The sequence below is a fragment of the Antennarius striatus genome, chromosome 6, assembly GCF_040054535.1.
Source record: "Antennarius striatus isolate MH-2024 chromosome 6, ASM4005453v1, whole genome shotgun sequence".
Lineage (NCBI taxonomy): Eukaryota > Metazoa > Chordata > Actinopteri > Lophiiformes > Antennariidae > Antennarius > Antennarius striatus.
The window spans coordinates 8,428,063-8,445,386 of record NC_090781.1 but is presented as its reverse complement, the minus strand read 5'-3'; the positions used below and the strand labels follow the sequence as shown (position 1 = coordinate 8,445,386).

Here is a 17,324-nt window from a genome sequence, read left to right as displayed (position 1 = left end):
GATTCAGGCTATTGACACAGATGAAGGGCTTTCAGACCACCCCATTCACATTATCAATTCTCATCTAGTACAGTGATACCTCTACTTACGAATGTCTCTACTTATGTCTCTTCCTGCTGAGAAATTTTCTACTTGCGAAATTTCTCAGCAGGAAAATATTGCCTCTTACTTACGAAAGAAATTTCGACTTACATAACGTAAAAACACATTATCGGCTGATACTCGAATCTCCCACAGGTTCCTGAACGCAACATTCTCATAGCTGCTCTGCTCTGCCATTGGCTATTACCTACTACGTATCTTCCTGGCATCCCATTGGCTAAGAGGGATACCACTCCACCTCTGTATGGAGTGTCTTCGGCATTCGGCACTCGACCCGTGAGGTAGTCTGATAGTTTTGCGCAAATATAATAACTTTTTGAGTGCGCATTAGCTGTGGACCCCAAGAAAGTGACGGAGAAAAGAGGAAAAGAAAAGACAGTGTTTTTTTTTAATGTCCATACAAACAAAGCAAGAGATCATAGAAAAGCACGAGAAAAGGATGCGTTTGATTGAGCTCTCCAAAGAATATGGCCGTAATGCATCTACAATCGCCACGTTATTAAAACAAAAGGAAGTTTAAGGAGTTTAAGGCATTGCATGGGCGGTTGGAGAAGTTCAAAAGGAGGACTGGAATTCACTCTGTTGTTCGGCACCGTGAGATAGGAGCGTATGAACCAAAGAGGGCAAAAAACAATTGGGACAGCTGTAAATGACCGTCATTATTATTCTTTACTTTATTCTTTGTTTTTTATGTTATGCACAACTCTCATTTATTGTGCAATAATCTAATTGTAACAGGTATTTGTTACATGTTTTGATACATTTTTATGCTTTATAAAACATTTATGTGGGAATTTTTGGGGGCTTGGAACGGATTAGGGCATTTGGATGGAAAACGTGTCTCTACTTACGAAATTTTCTACTTACGTAATTTCTTATGGAACCAATTAATTTCATAAGTAGAGGTACCACTGTATTTAAGATATCCCTGAATCTGGCATGAATGCGTGACAGACATTTCTACCTATGATATGTGTCATCATGCTTCTACAGGCCAGTGTAACTTTATGCTCCATGTCATCAAGTAGTGCTGTGACAATTCACCGATTTACTGGTCAATGGGTTGAAAGAGAACTGAATCGATGAAAAAATCACTTAGGTCATTCATACAGAACAAATGGTTAAACATTATAATAATTAGTTACTTTACTATTATATTACCATAATAATAAAATTATATTCATTATTATCTGCTTGAGATTGAGATTCCAGGTAGGCGTGCTGAGCGGGAGTTGAGAGGAGTTATGGATTGTTGCTTGTTAAGGCTGGATGACGAAATAAAGCTTGCCAGAAGAAGTCTGGTTCTCATCCTTGCCCACATTACATTAAATTCAAATCCATTTGAGTTCTGTGATAAGCATTGTTTAAAGTTTTCAATTATTTCATACACAAAATCAGTAATTAGACCACCTTACATAATACCAGTAGTCCATATGTGATTATATGGTTACAGCAGCTGCATCAATAATGATGATAAATTAAACAACATCAGTGAGTTTCCCCAGGGCTAAGAGTTAAGGTTAGGATTAGGGGCAAGGGGTAAGGTTAGGGCTAGGACTTGAGCTAGGGTTAGGGCCAATGGTTAAGGTTAGGGCTTGTGCAAGGGCCAAGGGTTAAGGTTGGGGGTAGAGCCGGGGCTAGGTTTAAGGCTAGGGTAAGGGCCACGGTTTAGGGTTAGGGTTAAGGGTTCGGGTAAGGGCCAAGTGTTAAGGTTGGGGCTAGGGCCAGGGTTAAGGCTAGGGTAAGGGCCAAGGGTTAAGGTTAGGGATACGTATAAGGGTTGAAATGTCTCATGATGTTCAACCAACAGTCTAAACATCCAAAGATGATGAGCATGAAATGGATAGCAGAACAACCAATGACTTGACAGCTGTGACGGTCCAGCTCAAGTGTATGTGGGTCACCCAAGGTTAATTTACCCCCCCCACCACCACCACCACCACCTCACTCTATTAAAAACACATGGAAACACAATCAGCTGTTTCTCTACCCTGTCATGCATGATTTCCTCTTTCTCCTATACTCGCACATGCGAGCCCACACATGTACAGACAGATACACACCTGTTGTCTATACGCGTGAAGCCTCAGCTAGAGACAGACGGGTAACAGGTGTAACAACATGATTCCCTCTAAAAGCAGACAACACCCTCAAATTCCAAGACACAAGACACAGGAAGAATAAAGGAAATGAAGACATTTTGAATGAAAGGTGCCTTCTGTCTCCAATCCACTGCGTGACAACTGATGTTAATGGTTGTGCCTTAAAAGTATCCAGAATAAAACCAGTTCCCCAAAGACCAAATGCATGATTTGAGCTACTATCACCAACAGTCACTTATGACACTGAAAACCCATTTAACATCAGTCCCTCCTGAAAGAGGCATAAGGGCTAGAAAGAAGCATAATAAGGAGGGGAGTAACAGATAAGAGCTCTTACTGTTATGGAAATGAGTGGATTTAGTATTGCTCAGGGACAAAGTAGGCCTACAGTCAGTTATCACAGCCATTCCAATCCCTCGTGGCCTTGGATTCAGTGTGAGAATTTAAAATAACCCAAATAGTGAGGGTTTCTTACAGTCCTGTACGAGAATATATTGTTACTTCAGCTCGTGTCAGTTTCAGTAAACAGAGATCCTTCTACTCAGGCTAAGTACAGCTCCTTTTCAACTGGTGTCAATTTGTAAATCTGTTAAGTGGCTTCCATTTTAAACCACAGAAGAGCCAGCAGTGTAAATCACTGTTTACGTGCAGCACTATGTCAAACCGTCCGAATCATTTGGAGAAGCGTGTACAATGTGGTGAAAATGTATTAGACCTCATCCTGGTTATATTTGTGTGTATCTCATACTAAACTATTTCACATCACCCAACAAGATTTAACATCGAATAAAGGCAATACCAGTCAACACATAATAGTTTAAATAATAATTTTATTCAGAGAATCAAAAAGATTATCCAATACCAAATGGGAGTTTGTGGGAAAATATTTGCCGAAAAACTACCAAACTGCATCAATAACTGCTAGCAGCTTGACTAAACACCCAGACGATTACTGCCAAATCATCACTTAAATAGACCATTTGCAGAAGCATGAAGTTGGCCAGTAGTTCTCTCCAGAAGCACACTATACTGAAATTCCTGAGAAAAGAAATTCCTGAAGAGCCGAGGAAAGAGGTGATTAAAATATAGCAGTCTGGGAAAAGTTCTAAAGCCATTTCTAACTCTCTGGGACTGCACAGATCCACGGAGCGAAAAATTATCTACAAATGGAGAAGAGTTGGAGCAATGGTGAACCTCCTAAATGTAGCCAACCTTCTAGAAGTCCACCAACAGCACATTAAGGGCTAATTCAGATTGCAAAACACTCAAATTAAATACACATGTAGCTGTAAACCACTTTCAACTCAATAAAAGTACATGGACAAGGTTCCACTATGTGAAGACCTTGAGCAAAGACTGAGTCTGTAGGAGAGTAGAGAGGAAAAGTCACTACTGACCCAGAAGAGCAAAAATGCTCATCTGAATTCCACCACAACACAACTTGATAAGCTTCACAACATTTTAGGACTATACTTTAAGGACTTATGCATCTATCATGAAACTGTTTAGTAGACAGGGTTACATCTGGGTTACATAAAAAAACAACACCGTAGTAGCAGTATAATACTGTGAAGGTTCTTCGCAACAACTTTGCACAACACAGGAAAGTGAGAATTCTGCTCTCTACCAGTAATTTCTGAAGGAAGATTACATCACTTGGTGGGTTGAGGCTCAGCACAACCGGATCATACATGAGGACAATTATGTCAAGCGTAGGATATAAATCCACATCTGAAAGTCTCACAAACAATAAAACTTACCACACCAAAAATATTTTGGTGTGGCGTAGCTGATGTCCAGACCTGAACTCATTGAGATGCTGCGGTGAGGAACCACAGAGAGCAGTTTGTGCTACCAAACCCTCCAATGTGGCTGAACGAAAGTAGTTCTGTAAAGAAGAATGGGCCAGAATTCCAACAGAGCAATGTCATAGACTGATTCGGTTGCACTTGTTCCTCATAAAAATGGCTCAACTAGATATTATCCAGTGGATCATGAAGGATCCAGTAGTTCGTCAAAGTGTTTGACTCCTCCAATACAACCAAAGGCTTAGCATTAATGTTCAACTGTCCTGATTAAGTATGTCGTGGTTCAATGGTGCTCCATTCCCTCTCATGCTCTCCTCGTGCTTACAGCGCCGACCGAGGGGAGGATGTCGGCAAACCTCTGGCAAAAAAAGGCCTCTGCAACATCTGTGTGTATCCTCAAGCTAAAACCAACAAGCTATATTTACTCCAGTCAAGCATACCCAGCACCCAGAGAAAAACGTAGTCTGGGAGGCACCCTATGCTGGGAGATCTATTCTGTCACAACAAAAATTATTATTTAGCAGATTTTCAATAATCTGATCGACTCTTCCCACTGAGAAGACACAATTCTACATACAGTGGTACCTCTACTTACGAAATTAATTGGTTCTGGAAGAAATTTCGTAAGTAGAAAATTTCGTAAGTAGCGACACGTTTTCCATGCAAATGCCCTAATCTGTTCCAAGCCCCCCAAAATGCAGACATGTTTTATAAAGCATAAAAATGCATCAAAACATGTAATAAATACCTGTTACAATTAGATTATTACACACTAAATGAGAGTTGTGCATAACGTAAAAAACAAAGAATAAAGAATAAAAATGATGGTCATTTACCTTTTATTAGCTGTCCTTATTGTTTTTTGCCCTCTTTGGTTCATGCGCTCTTGCTTCACCATGCCGAACATCAGAGTGAGTTCCAGTCCTCCTTTTGAACTTCTCCAACCACCCACGCTATGCCTTAAACTCCTTAAACTTCCTTTTGTTTTATTAACGTGGCGATTGTAGATGCATTATGGCCATATTCTTTGGTGAGATCAACAAAACGCATCCCTTTTTCATGCTTTTCTATTATCTCTTGCTTTTTTTGTATGGACAAAAAAAACTTAGTCTTTTCCTCTTTTCTCCGTCACTCTCTTGGGGTCCATAGCAAATACTCAAAAAGTTAATATATTTACGTAAAACTATCAGAACACGTCATGGGTCGAGGTCTGAATGACGAGGACGCTGCATAGACACCCATCTAGCTACACATAGAGGTCTTAGCCAATGGGATGCCAGGATGCTAGGTAATAGCCAATGGCAGAGCAGCTATAAGAATGTTGCGTTCATGAACCTTTGGGAGCTGCCAGTTGCAGCCCATACTGTATTTTTACCTTTCATAACTCAAAATTTCTTTCGTAACTAGAGGCAATATTTTCCTGTTGAGGCGTTTCGTAAGTAGAAAAATTTCGTATGTAGAGACATTCGTAAGTACAGGTACCATTGTATTTGTAAGCAACACCTTGAGGAAATTTGACCTCTGAGGGGGTGAGAAGAAATAAATAGAGGATGGTTTGAAAGATCAATGACCAACCCCGGAAATGTTTTACGGCTGCACTGTAGGCCATAAAGCAGAGACTCATTTCAAGAAACATGGTGTGCTCCTCTGTCCATAAATCTCTGACCTTTTAACACCATCATTTATTTTGATTTACAGATCCTCAAGTGGGATATGCATCAAAAAGAGTGGACCAGGGTGGGCTTGCCATACTGCTGGTGACCTACTACCACTTCATCATAAACTGTAAGCCCACACACACACTAATAAACACGTAAGATGCAGGAATACTTGACTCCTTTACATTTGATTGTTGTTCCACGTAATGCCTTAAATCAAGATCATGCAGCCATGCATCATGCAGTCGATTTACTCCCATATACTGCACAATTATATTGGCTTCACAGCCTTTTCTCACCTGATGCCGGATGCAGTTGCAACATTCAGAGATCAGATCAGGATTTTTTATATTTGGGTTGGTTGTTGTTCCACGTTAATGCCTTAAATTGAGATGGTCGCACATCTTTTATCACCTATCTGACAAAATCTCTAATGACAGACTTCACTCTGCCAATCCTGGGCTCGTACATCACAACTAAGGGCCCGTCCACACGATGACAGATTTTTTTGAAAAGCAACTTTTTGAAAATGCATCGAAAATGATTCGCGTCCACACGACAGTGTTTTCAAAAAAATCTCCGTCCACACTTAAACCTATCAGTGCGTTTTCGAAGATGGCTATAAGCATGCCAAACCATGTGGTGGCAGTATTGAGTCAAATTTTATCCAATAGGAATCCTCCGTGTTTTGTTGTCACAAAACACCTGCAAGAATGCTGCCATCAACAAGGTTCGTACATCCAGCATGTTTGTACACACGGGCCCATAAATATGATGTCATAGCGGTTTTCGTCGCAGGCAAGACGTCAGCATTTTAAAAAACTTGCAGATACACCGTCCACACGACAACGCAGACCCGGGGTTTTTTTAAAAATCCACCCAGGCCAGCGTTTTCAAAAAGTTGAGTTTTTGTTCCGGATATCTGCGTTGTCGTGTGGACGGAAGGCATAAAAGCAACAAAAAAGTTGCGTTTTCACAAAGTTCCGGCATCGTGTGAATGGGGCCTAAAACACCAAGCTCATTACATAATTACCCTAATAAATATTCAGCTTACATCTACACCTCTCTTGACATAAAGTTAAAGTTAAATGTTATTCTAAACGTTTATCTTTGACTGACATGCAAGCACTGCATTATACCTTTAAATTCAAATGTGCTGCATAAGTAATGAAATCATACTGCCTCATCTGCTCTCTCTGTTCTGTGTATGCATCCAAAATGTGAGTAAGATGAGTATGTTTAGGACTAACTTCTAATAAATGCATTTAAAAAACTATTAAACAAAACACAAACAAGGCACAGATAAAAGTAATTGTCAACCCAAATATAAAAACACGATCTGAATGTTCCAACTGCATTCGGCCTCAGGCGGGAAAAGGCTGTGAAGCCAGGACAAATAGATAGATAGATAGATACAAATGTATATCAGAGCGTAAACCGACTACATGAGGCACAAGTAAACATACAAGAAGCACTGTGAAAGATATTTCTATTGGAAATTAATGTCAGTAGCCTGCAATAAATTACACTTAATTTAGGACTGAGCTGCTTGTTCAGTCACGTCCAAGCACACGTCTGTCTTCACTGTGAACGCTGACAGACACCAGATGGTTTAAGAGGTGACCATCAGGATACACCTATGACTGCAGTAACGTCTGTAGGTGCCTGTCTGTGTGTGTGTGTGTTCTGCTACAAATTGTGAGAGCACACAACTCCTCATTTCTAATAACCTCTATTTAACTGACACACCTACCAAGATTAAACAGAAACCTGGCAAGAGGCTTTTCATTCTAAAATTACAAACACCAGTAGGGCTGCCAAGGTGTCGGGGCTGGGAAAAAAGTTCAGCCCAAACTGGTGCCAAAACAAAATCTTTTTACTGCCTTAAAAATGTATTGTTCTCCCAAAAGAAGGTCATGACTATATGCTGGTGCGTGAGTTCTCTGAAAAGAAAAGAAACAAGGACGAGTCAACAACTGGTGACTCAGCGCTGCCAAGATAGGGCATGGTGATTCAAAGTAATGTTTACAGGCAAAATAACGCAGGTGGCCCACTTTCAGTTCTCTTTGAAGATGGGATCCTTTGTACCTGCAGCTGTTTGCAATGAAACTAGATTAAGTAGCACAAAATATGAGAGAATTCTTATAAGCAAATGCTATTTGGTAGTGAGTGGAGCCGTACAGACCAGTCGCCGGAGGTGCCTCACAGCTCTGTGATATGTGCCCAAAGTATTGAGATAAACATGGACCTGACAAAATGTTCTGAAATCAAGCTGGTAGAAAAATTATAGACAAGAAAAATAATAGTTTTGAATCATATTTATGAACTATTAAAACACTCCCAGTTTGAGATTTGGAGAAGAAAGGATATGTGATTCCAAAAGTGTTTTTTTTAATACTAACTTCCTTTTGCTCTTCAAAGCTCCGAGTTTGGAGAGAAGTGTTGTGTTGGAATTTGGTCTGTTACTGGCGCATGTTACTCAGAAGAAATGTAAACCGTTGAATTCAACACTGTCATTGATAATACAAGACTGAGCTGATTCTGAAATTTCGTGATTTTTGTCTTGAAATACTGTGGCAAGTATGAAAGGTCTTTATATCATAACTAAAACATCATCAAACCCACCATACAAGGTCCATATGGGAATAAATTTAAGAAGATTATAATTACTGAATTTGACTGACTAATTGCAGTGATGTATTTATACCATTGTTGATACTTCTGCTTTTGCGTGTTTATTGTCGGTTACAAGCTCCTCGAGGTTTTAATAATTATATAATTACTATATCCAAAAACACCAAAATCAAACTGCTTGACAGACAAGTAGTTGGTTGGAAGGCAGGACATGAGACAAAACAGTTTTGAGGAAATAATGTGATCTTGTGGATGTAAACTTCAAAACACAATTGCTGTGTGTCTGATTGAAGTGTGATGAAGGAGACCACAGCTCAATCATTGTTACCAGATTTAATATTTGCATGAATTTTAAGATCACATTAATGAGGCATCTTCTGAAACTACCAATCAAAACTTTGGAAATGCCTTCTCATTCAATGATTTTTCTTTATTTTTATTACTTTCCACATTGTAGGTACAAAATGAACACATCAAAACTATGAAGCAAAATATATGGAATTATGTAGAAAACTGAATATGTTTTATAACTCTCAAAGCAGCTGCCCTTAGCTTTGATGACAGCTCTGCAAACCCTTAGCCGTCTCTCAATCAGCTTCACGAGGTCGTCACCTGAAAAGGTTCCCACTTCACATTTACGTCTTGTCAATACTCATTTGTGGATTTTCTTGCCTTCTTAGTGTGGTTGCAACCATCACTTTGTCAGGTTGGTTACAGCTGACAGTTGTCAACTATTAGAATTTATATTACGGCAAGAACCAATCAGCTAAGTAAAGAGAAACAGTCCATCATTACTTAAGAAATGAAGGTCAGTCAGTCCGGAAAATTGCAAAAATGTTGAATGTATCCCCAAGTTTAGTCTCAAAAACCATTAAGCACTCCAAAAAGTCTGGCACACATGAGAACATCTCCAGGAAAGGAAGACCAAGGGTCACCTCTGCTGCTGAGGAGAAGTCCGTCTGAGTCACCAGCCTCAGAAATCACAGGAGACTAGATGAATGCCACACAGAGTTCTAGCAGCAGACACGTGTCTACATCCACTGTTCTGAGGAAACCATGTGAATCAGTCTGTTATGGTCAAATAGTTGCTCAGAAACTACGACTAAGGAATAGCACCAAGCAGAAGGGATTCATTTGGGCCAAGAAATTTGCTGGTGACACTGTTGGGGATTTACTTAAAATTTCCGGCACACTGAACCAACATGGCTACCACAGCACCCTGCAACAACATCCCATCCAATTTGCGTTTAGCTGGACCATTATTCATTCTTCAACAGGATCATGACCCTAAACATACCTCCAGTGTGAGGGCTGTTTGACCATGAGATGGCATCTTACACAGGGTATACCCCACCTCTCACCTATATCATGCTGGGACAGGCTCCAGCAGACCTGTGAGACAGATGAGCGGCTATAAACTAGACAATCATGATCGTCTCATCTACAAGGACATGGATGAATGGATGGATGGAGAGCGATGGAGTGTTGTGTCAAATGACCCCGCCTCCACAGGCACTGACCTAAACCCAATCAACATGGTTTGGGATGAGACTGATTGCAGAGTGAAGACAAAAGGTCCAACTAGTTCTCAGCACCTCTGGGAGCTCCTTCAAGACTGTTGAAACCCGGTTCATGTGATGACCTCAAGAAACTCATTAAGAGAAAGAAAAGTGTGCAAAGCAGCGATCAAAGCAAAAGACGAAGAACTTAAAATATAAAACATGTTTGGAGTTATTTCACATTGATTTGTTTAATACATAATAGTTGTGATGCCCAGTAAATAGTCATAGTCACAAAAATACAGAAAACCATGAAGGTGTGTTCAAACTTTTGACGGGTAGTGTACAGCACATTTAGTAATAATGGTCAGAATAAGTGTATGGGATGAAACTTGATTCACAATACGAATAATCACGTCATTACATTTCTGTAGTAACGTCACAGAACTGTGTTATAAACATAATCTCCAAGGGGAAAAGCATATTTAACATATTTGTAGTAACAGGCGCGTACGACACCGAAACGCCATGTTTAGACGTTTAGTAATTATTATTCCATTAGTTCCAGGTGGAGGGAAACGTGAGTAAATAATATTTAGAATATGTGCAGTGCGGCTTCTCTTGCGCGTCTGATCCATCATTCTTCCATTCGACGTGTCATTTCCTGAAGGCTGGGAGAAACCTGCAGCAACACGGGGGATCCGTATGGAAGGGAGACGACACGCCAGGCATCATCACTTCCACACCAAGTCTACAAACTCGACCGTAGCAACGCGAACACACACACACACACACACACACACACACACACACACACACACACACACACGCATATCGATATTTCTGCTATGCATCTAAATTACGCGTTTTTTTTAATTCAACAGCTGAATATCCTGCATGTCCTACCACGTAAAAAGCACGTTCAATTCTCCTTTAATGAATAAATGTGGTACATGTTGCACAAAATCCCTACCCGGTACCATTTAGTACTACATATATACACATTTACATATAAATATATGTTAAAAAAAAAATACCTGTGCGTAACCTTTGGAGCAAAAAGATTTCCCATGCACCTCATTTTGAAACAAATCTCCAGCCGAGGCAACTTCCGATTAGCAGCACAACTACTCGAAATTCAAAGCCCGTTCGGCTAACTGCTGCTAGCTCCACTCCCAAACAAAGCTCCCATTGTCTGGAACTTGTAGTCTTCACGTTTTCTCTTAGCCTTCACAACGGTGATTAACTCAGGTACGAAAAACTACAAATGCAAAGTCTTCACAGCAGTATATACGCATGCGCAGTGGTACCTCACTGCTCAGGAGGGTTGTAGAACATTTTACAGCTCAGGTTTTTTTGCGGGCAGCGGCATATTTGAGGGTCTATATCTACTCTGCTGAATGGCCGGAGGTCGAAGCGAAACGCTGGGTAGTGTGAACTCTCCCAGCCGGTGCTCAGACGAGAAGCCGGGCCGTAGTAACCGTCTCCGGTCTGCGTTGACTGAAGTTGGTCGGCGCTGCCGTCTCTCAGTGTTTGCTTTGCTCGCTAGCGTTCACTCGTCACTTTTCAGCGCTTTTGAATAGCCCGCACTGGTCGACATAAACTGTTCAGAGAACACCAAAAGAACACCAACCTTCACCTGATGCTGCTCCCCGGAGTTCCGCTCGGCCGCTATTCCGTTAAAAACATTCTCCAGTCATTATTCGAGCAGTCTTTGGCCGGTGCTTCCCTGCCTGCTCAACAAGCAAGACGCTTCCAAGAATGCTCAACCGAAACCACGGTGAAGCTGCGCCCGCACACTCACTGCGCATGCGCAGCTCTCTTGTCGCAACCTACTGATAGTAAACCACAGGAGGCAGCGCGCTGCTGCTGCTGGGACTGTGTGCGCACGGCGTTAACGCTCGTCTGCAGGCAATAACGTGAACGATTTATTCTAAGTATTGAAAGCAGAGAAAACTACCTCTGATTTCATTCTATGAAATAATTTTCGTCTATATTCTATTCATGTATCATGTTCCATTACCACAGATTACCGATGATCACTTTCAAATTAGTCAATAGCATAACCTTGTGGTGGCAAACTATAATCAATCTTTTGACTTATCACTTTTTTTTTTTGCAAAAGTTTAAGTTATAATATAGATAAAATTATTTTTGTCATTAAATGTTGAACCACATTCACTTGAAAGAAGTTAAAATCGTTGCCTTGCACTGTTGCATTTCCTTTAAAATGTCTTAATTTAATTTCTGATCGAATTCAGTCTTGTTTGATAACCATCCTGTATATTATTTTCATTCATTCATTCATTCATTCATTCATTCATTCATTCATTCATTCATTCATTCACTCATTATGCATCTCCATATTGTTTTTTATTTTTACTATTATCTAGGTTGCATTCATTTTCTGTCCTGTTGTCATGTTCTTCCTCTGCCCTCAATATGTGAAGTATTTGGTGCCTGGGAATTTTTCTAATCATATAGCACTTTGTCCTGTGTAAATAAAATGTATAATCAATATATAATTTAATTATTAGTAGTACTACTAGTAATAGTTGTTGTTTTTTGGTGTGTTTTTGTATCTTACAACAAATGATCATTCTTTATTTAAAATACCTGCTGATTAGTTATTGTATTCATCCTAATTTCTATATCTTTGGTTTCTCTCTGTGAGCCAGAGGATGCCATTGATAATGTGAATAGAAAATGAACATTGCAACAACAGAGCGGCATATGACAGAATTCCAAATAAATCCTCTATACTGTAATACTGGAATTCCTGTTACTTGCTTCAAACTGGCCTGAAACTACATATTCAGTCTTGTTTAAAACCACCGAATCAGTAAAAATGTAAAAATCAAAAATACATGGGTGTAAAGTATTGTCTTTCCTGTTTTCTAAACAAGCTAAACTATAAGACGGTGTTAATAAAAGAATGAGCAGAGAGATCCAGTAATTGCAATCACCAGATCCCAACAGTCACAACAGTGATTTCAAAGTCAACCCTGAACACTAGAACAGAAGCATTCAAATGAACGTACATCAGGGTACAATCTGTAACTCCAACCATGGGTAACGCTGACAGAATACATGTATTTGACTTTTTTCATTATGTTTCATCCATTTTATGCAATAAACAATCTTCTCAAGGAAAACTTTTATTAGATTGGGGAAACCAGAGTGATTTTCTTTAAAATAAAAAGTACTTACATGGAATAACTTAGTTTGTAATGTGAAGAATTGTACACTTTAAGCAAAATTTGGACAGCAGAAGGCAGGAAATGCTTATGATCGCATTAAGTATTAAAAGAAGGTTCTCACATAAGCTCACATAAGCAGCATAATTAACCCATAACTATACACGTTGTGAGGACTATAACGTGTATAGTTGTCATAAAATTATTATTACTGTTAATCTGACTTGTTAAAACATAGATTATTGTCAAAGAGAAAAATGGATTTTTTTCTGAAAAGCAAGTATCTAGTAAGATAAAAGTACTCTCTACAGTACATCAGCAAATCTTGGTTTTCTTCAACAAGACAGCTTTACATTATTATTTTTCTAAACATGTGCAGTCGGGGATTCTTTGAAAAATGTGCTTCACTCATTTACCACCAGGTGTCAGTAGAAGTTAAAACTAATACGTCTTACTATTGCCGTACAGTATAACGTGTTCTGGATGACCCACTGACTGATCAAATTCAGAACCACAATGACATTTTGACACATCGCTGTTATTTGTAGATAAAATACTATCCTCACATATATCATGATTGTTATTTTAGACCCTGCAACATGTCATACATTTTTTGTCTTGTAGTTCAGTCCTGTTGTTTTACTGTCATTATTATTTATATAGTACTTATTGTATTGTCTATGTGCAGTCGCTTACCGCTGGCTCTGAAGTCAGCTTTCCATCGGCAGTAATAAAGAAAATCCTTCATTCTTTTTGTGTTTTATCAGGAAACTCCAACGTCAATGTAATATTTCTGCCTTCCATAAACAAAACAGATTGAACTTTTTGTAGCTATGAATTAATTTAGGTGCACAAAGTCAGCCCTAGTCTCTGTCAGTAAAAATGCTCAATTGAAAATTAAGATTGGTTTGGCTGAAATTACATGTTTCCAAATGTCTTAAGAGAAAGAAAAAATACCATATCCCTGTAAATTGCAGGGCTGTCGTGCTTTTTCTGACCTTTGACACCTGATTTCATTGGAAAGACTCCAGAAAGTAGACTTTCTAGTTATAATTAAGTCAACTACGACTGTTTTAATGCCAAACATGACAGCAAAAAAATTCTAGTCTTCATGAAGAACGCAGTAGTATATGAAGTAGAATAAACCACCCATATCTTAGCTGACTCTCATCCTTCCCTTATGATTAGCATAATGATAAGTAATTAGTGATATGAACTGCCAGAGAAATGTAGGTCAGCGGGAGATTCTTCATAAACTACATTTCCCATGATGCAACAAGAACCCTCAACAGCGCAGCCTCGTTCCGATACGTTCCCTTGTCAGCAGGCATCGGACCGATCTGCACACATGTGATTGGACCGGAGCTGCGGCAGCGCTGCTCTTCGCCCCACCGCTGTGGTTTGTAGATCGGCGACAGAGGCAGCGCTCGTCCGGGCGTGAGTGCGCGGCGCCCCGGTGTGTCTGGATGCAAAGTCAGCCCACAGACTGACAGCTCGGCGCTCGAAATGTCGCGTCTGTCGTGGAGATGAAGCCCGTGTGAGCGCGACTGACCTTCGGACTGCTGGGATCGGCGGAACAAACACGGATTCACACGGAGCGTCTTCATTTGTCGTCACTTATTAGATAACAGACCTGCTTGGTGCCTTTTACTTACTGGGATGCGAACACACGCCCATGCGACGATGTTGGTGGATGTTGCTGTTAGGTTACAGTAAAAGCTAATTATTAACGTGTTATAATAAGGGTGATTGACACGGAAGAAGCGAACGTGGACTGGACACCTCCAACATTTTACGCACAAAATAATAATAATAATTATTATTATTATTATAGTTATTGTGACGGGTTGGGGATATCAGTGAAGGAAACATGGACTGGATGTCTTCATCGCCTTATTTTTTCTCGACAGCGGTGCTGTAATGTTGCATTGCTCTTAACGCAGACCTCGCGTTGTGTCTGATGGCTGCTTTCCATAAATAAATGGTGGATATTAAAAAACAACCCTCACACCTACGAGACTGTTGATCAATGATCTGAAAGCTCTACGCGTCCTCGTAAGGAGGAGGATAATGAGACATGATTGCATCCTTGTTCCGTGTCCAATGAAGAAGAGGAGTTTCTTTGGTAACCGAGGACCGGTCTCCATCACAAATGTAGCCCAACGGAGGAGAGTGTTCGAGGCCGCTGCGCGCAGACGGAGGCGGGTTTGGTGTTGAGTACCTGCCGTCCAGCCGTCGATCTACATCTGTAACCCCTCACCTGTCCTGAAATGGATGGGGCACACTTGTTAAAGGCTGTTCAGGGACGTTGAACCGGTTCATGCCAGGACTCAGCCTGGAGCGGCTCGTCGGGATGTAGGGCGGATATCTGCGTCCACATTCAAGAGCGCGTAGCAGAGAAAACGGCCTGTGTTCATGGAGATGGCTGGCGGGGGAGGTGCGTCCGTTCTGGGCTGTATGAGGAATAAAATGATGACCCCTGCTCAGACGGTTTCATTCAGCTCAAAGTTAAACTGTGTTTTTAATTGGTTGACTAAATAGTCAGTTGTAATTTCATCATTAGCTGAGTGTCTCTGTGGCTCCTGGACACAAGACTGTTCATCAGGCTGATATTAAGTACACAGGAGGTTATGTGTTCATTAGAGCAAAACTTTCAAACCATCAAACCAGGATCCTTGGTTTTACTTGTTAACATTTTAGATGAATTCCTAATGGAAATGCTTCGTATTTAACTGTTCCATTAATTTCCGAGTGAGAGAGATGCATGGGTTTAATTTAACAACTTACTCACTCGTCTGGAAGTCACTGGAATGACAGCATCTTTCTGCAGAATTTCGACAGTACACTCGTGTTCCCATCTCTCTTGGCTTGTATTTTGTAAGGCACAGTTGTGGAAACAGTCACAAAGGGGGAGGGGTTGTACTCATGGATCTGTCCTGTGGGGGCTTCATTGTTTGACCTGGTATACATTGTCCCTGAATGAACTTGCCTTTGGGAATACATGTCACATACACTCTGCACTGGATTTGGCCCAATTTCAACAGTAAGATGTGGTTATGGGGGGGACCAGTTTCAGTTGCGTGAGTATTTGATCACCTCTCCCCCCTCAGTGGTCAATGAGGACACCTTGCCTCTGTCAATGGGCCTCGTGTACATTCGGTGCCTGATTTGACAGAATCTGGACCTCGGGTGTCAAACAGTAGTCAGGCTGCCATGAACCCATACGGCAGAGCAGGCAGCCCGGCGGCCCCCCTGTCCTGCACCAGCTGTGGTGGCTGCTGCTCCCCTCCTCCCCTATGCCTAATCCCCACCGGGACGCCTTTTTCTACTACCTCCTCCTCCTCCATACCCCCAAATATGACCCCTCCGCCACCGATGTGTCCGGCCTCGGTTGTGCAGGTGGAGAATGGCAGCAGCTGGAACTCCTCCACCATTTCTTCCTCCCCAAACTCCCACTCTGGTCACTGCTGCAGGGCTGCCAACCCCAACCCCTACTGGACAGCAGTGTTTGACTACGAGGCTACAGCAGATGAGGAGTTAACCTTGCGGCGTGGGGATCTTCTTGAGGTCCTGTCCAAAGATTCTAAAGTGTCCGGGGATGAGGGCTGGTGGACGGGCAAGATCCAGGACAAAGTGGGTATCTTCCCCAGCAACTACGTCACAAAGGGGGACACAGCCAACTATCAGCAACTGACTGCAGGAGGGCTGGTGACAGGTGGTGTGGGCGAGTGCCCCTTGGAGATAGACTTCACAGAACTGGTGCTAGATGAGGTTATTGGCGCTGGTGGCTTTGGAAAGGTCTACAAAGGAATCTGGCAGAGAGAAGAGGTAGCAGTAAAGGCTGCGAGGCAAGACCCCAATGAGGACATCAGCGCCACGTTAGAGAGTGTGAGACAGGAGGCCAGGCTGTTCTGGATGCTCCGGCACCCCAACATAATTGCTTTACGTGGCGTCTGCCTGCGGGAGCCAAACCTGTGCTTGGTGATGGAGTACGCCAGAGGGGGGGCTCTGAACCGAGCGCTCGCTGGTAAGAAGGTCCCACCAAAAGTTCTGGTGAACTGGGCAGTCCAGATCGCCACAGGGATGGACTACCTACACAACCAGGCGTTTGTACCCATCATCCATAGAGACCTCAAGTCCAGCAACAGTAAGTACTGAAAACAAGACGTGTGTAAATATGCAAATCCTACAATAGAGGATTTGTGTGATTTTTGTGAGTTGTGATAACATTATCTCCTGAAGAGATTTGTTTTCCAAAAGTTAAATAACACAATATTCAAAGGTCAGGAGGTTTATCTTTGTGACCCAGAACTCAGTTATGGAT

At 41.4% G+C, this 17,324-nt stretch overlaps 2 protein-coding genes across 6 annotated transcripts in view; one reads left to right on the top strand and one right to left on the bottom strand.

Annotated features, from left to right (window-relative positions):
- Nucleotides 1–11,587, bottom strand: part of sipa1l3 (signal-induced proliferation-associated 1 like 3) — a 67,613-nt gene extending 56,026 nt beyond the window's left edge. For 3 of the 5 annotated variants that reach the window (XM_068316947.1, XM_068316951.1, XM_068316948.1), the window contains exon 1: nucleotides 11,437–11,587. The gene's annotated coding sequence lies outside the window, so the exon portion shown is untranslated. The other 2 variants (XM_068316950.1, XM_068316949.1) reach the window with 2 other exon arrangements.
- Nucleotides 11,588–14,364: 2,777 nt separating this feature from the next.
- Nucleotides 14,365–17,324, top strand: part of map3k10 (mitogen-activated protein kinase kinase kinase 10) — a 28,134-nt gene continuing 25,174 nt past the window's right edge. The window contains exon 1 of the mRNA XM_068318218.1: nucleotides 14,365–17,147. Within this exon, the coding sequence (XP_068174319.1) occupies nucleotides 16,214–17,147 (934 nt within the window). The 5' untranslated portion in view covers nucleotides 14,365–16,213. The remainder of the gene's footprint in view (nucleotides 17,148–17,324) is intronic.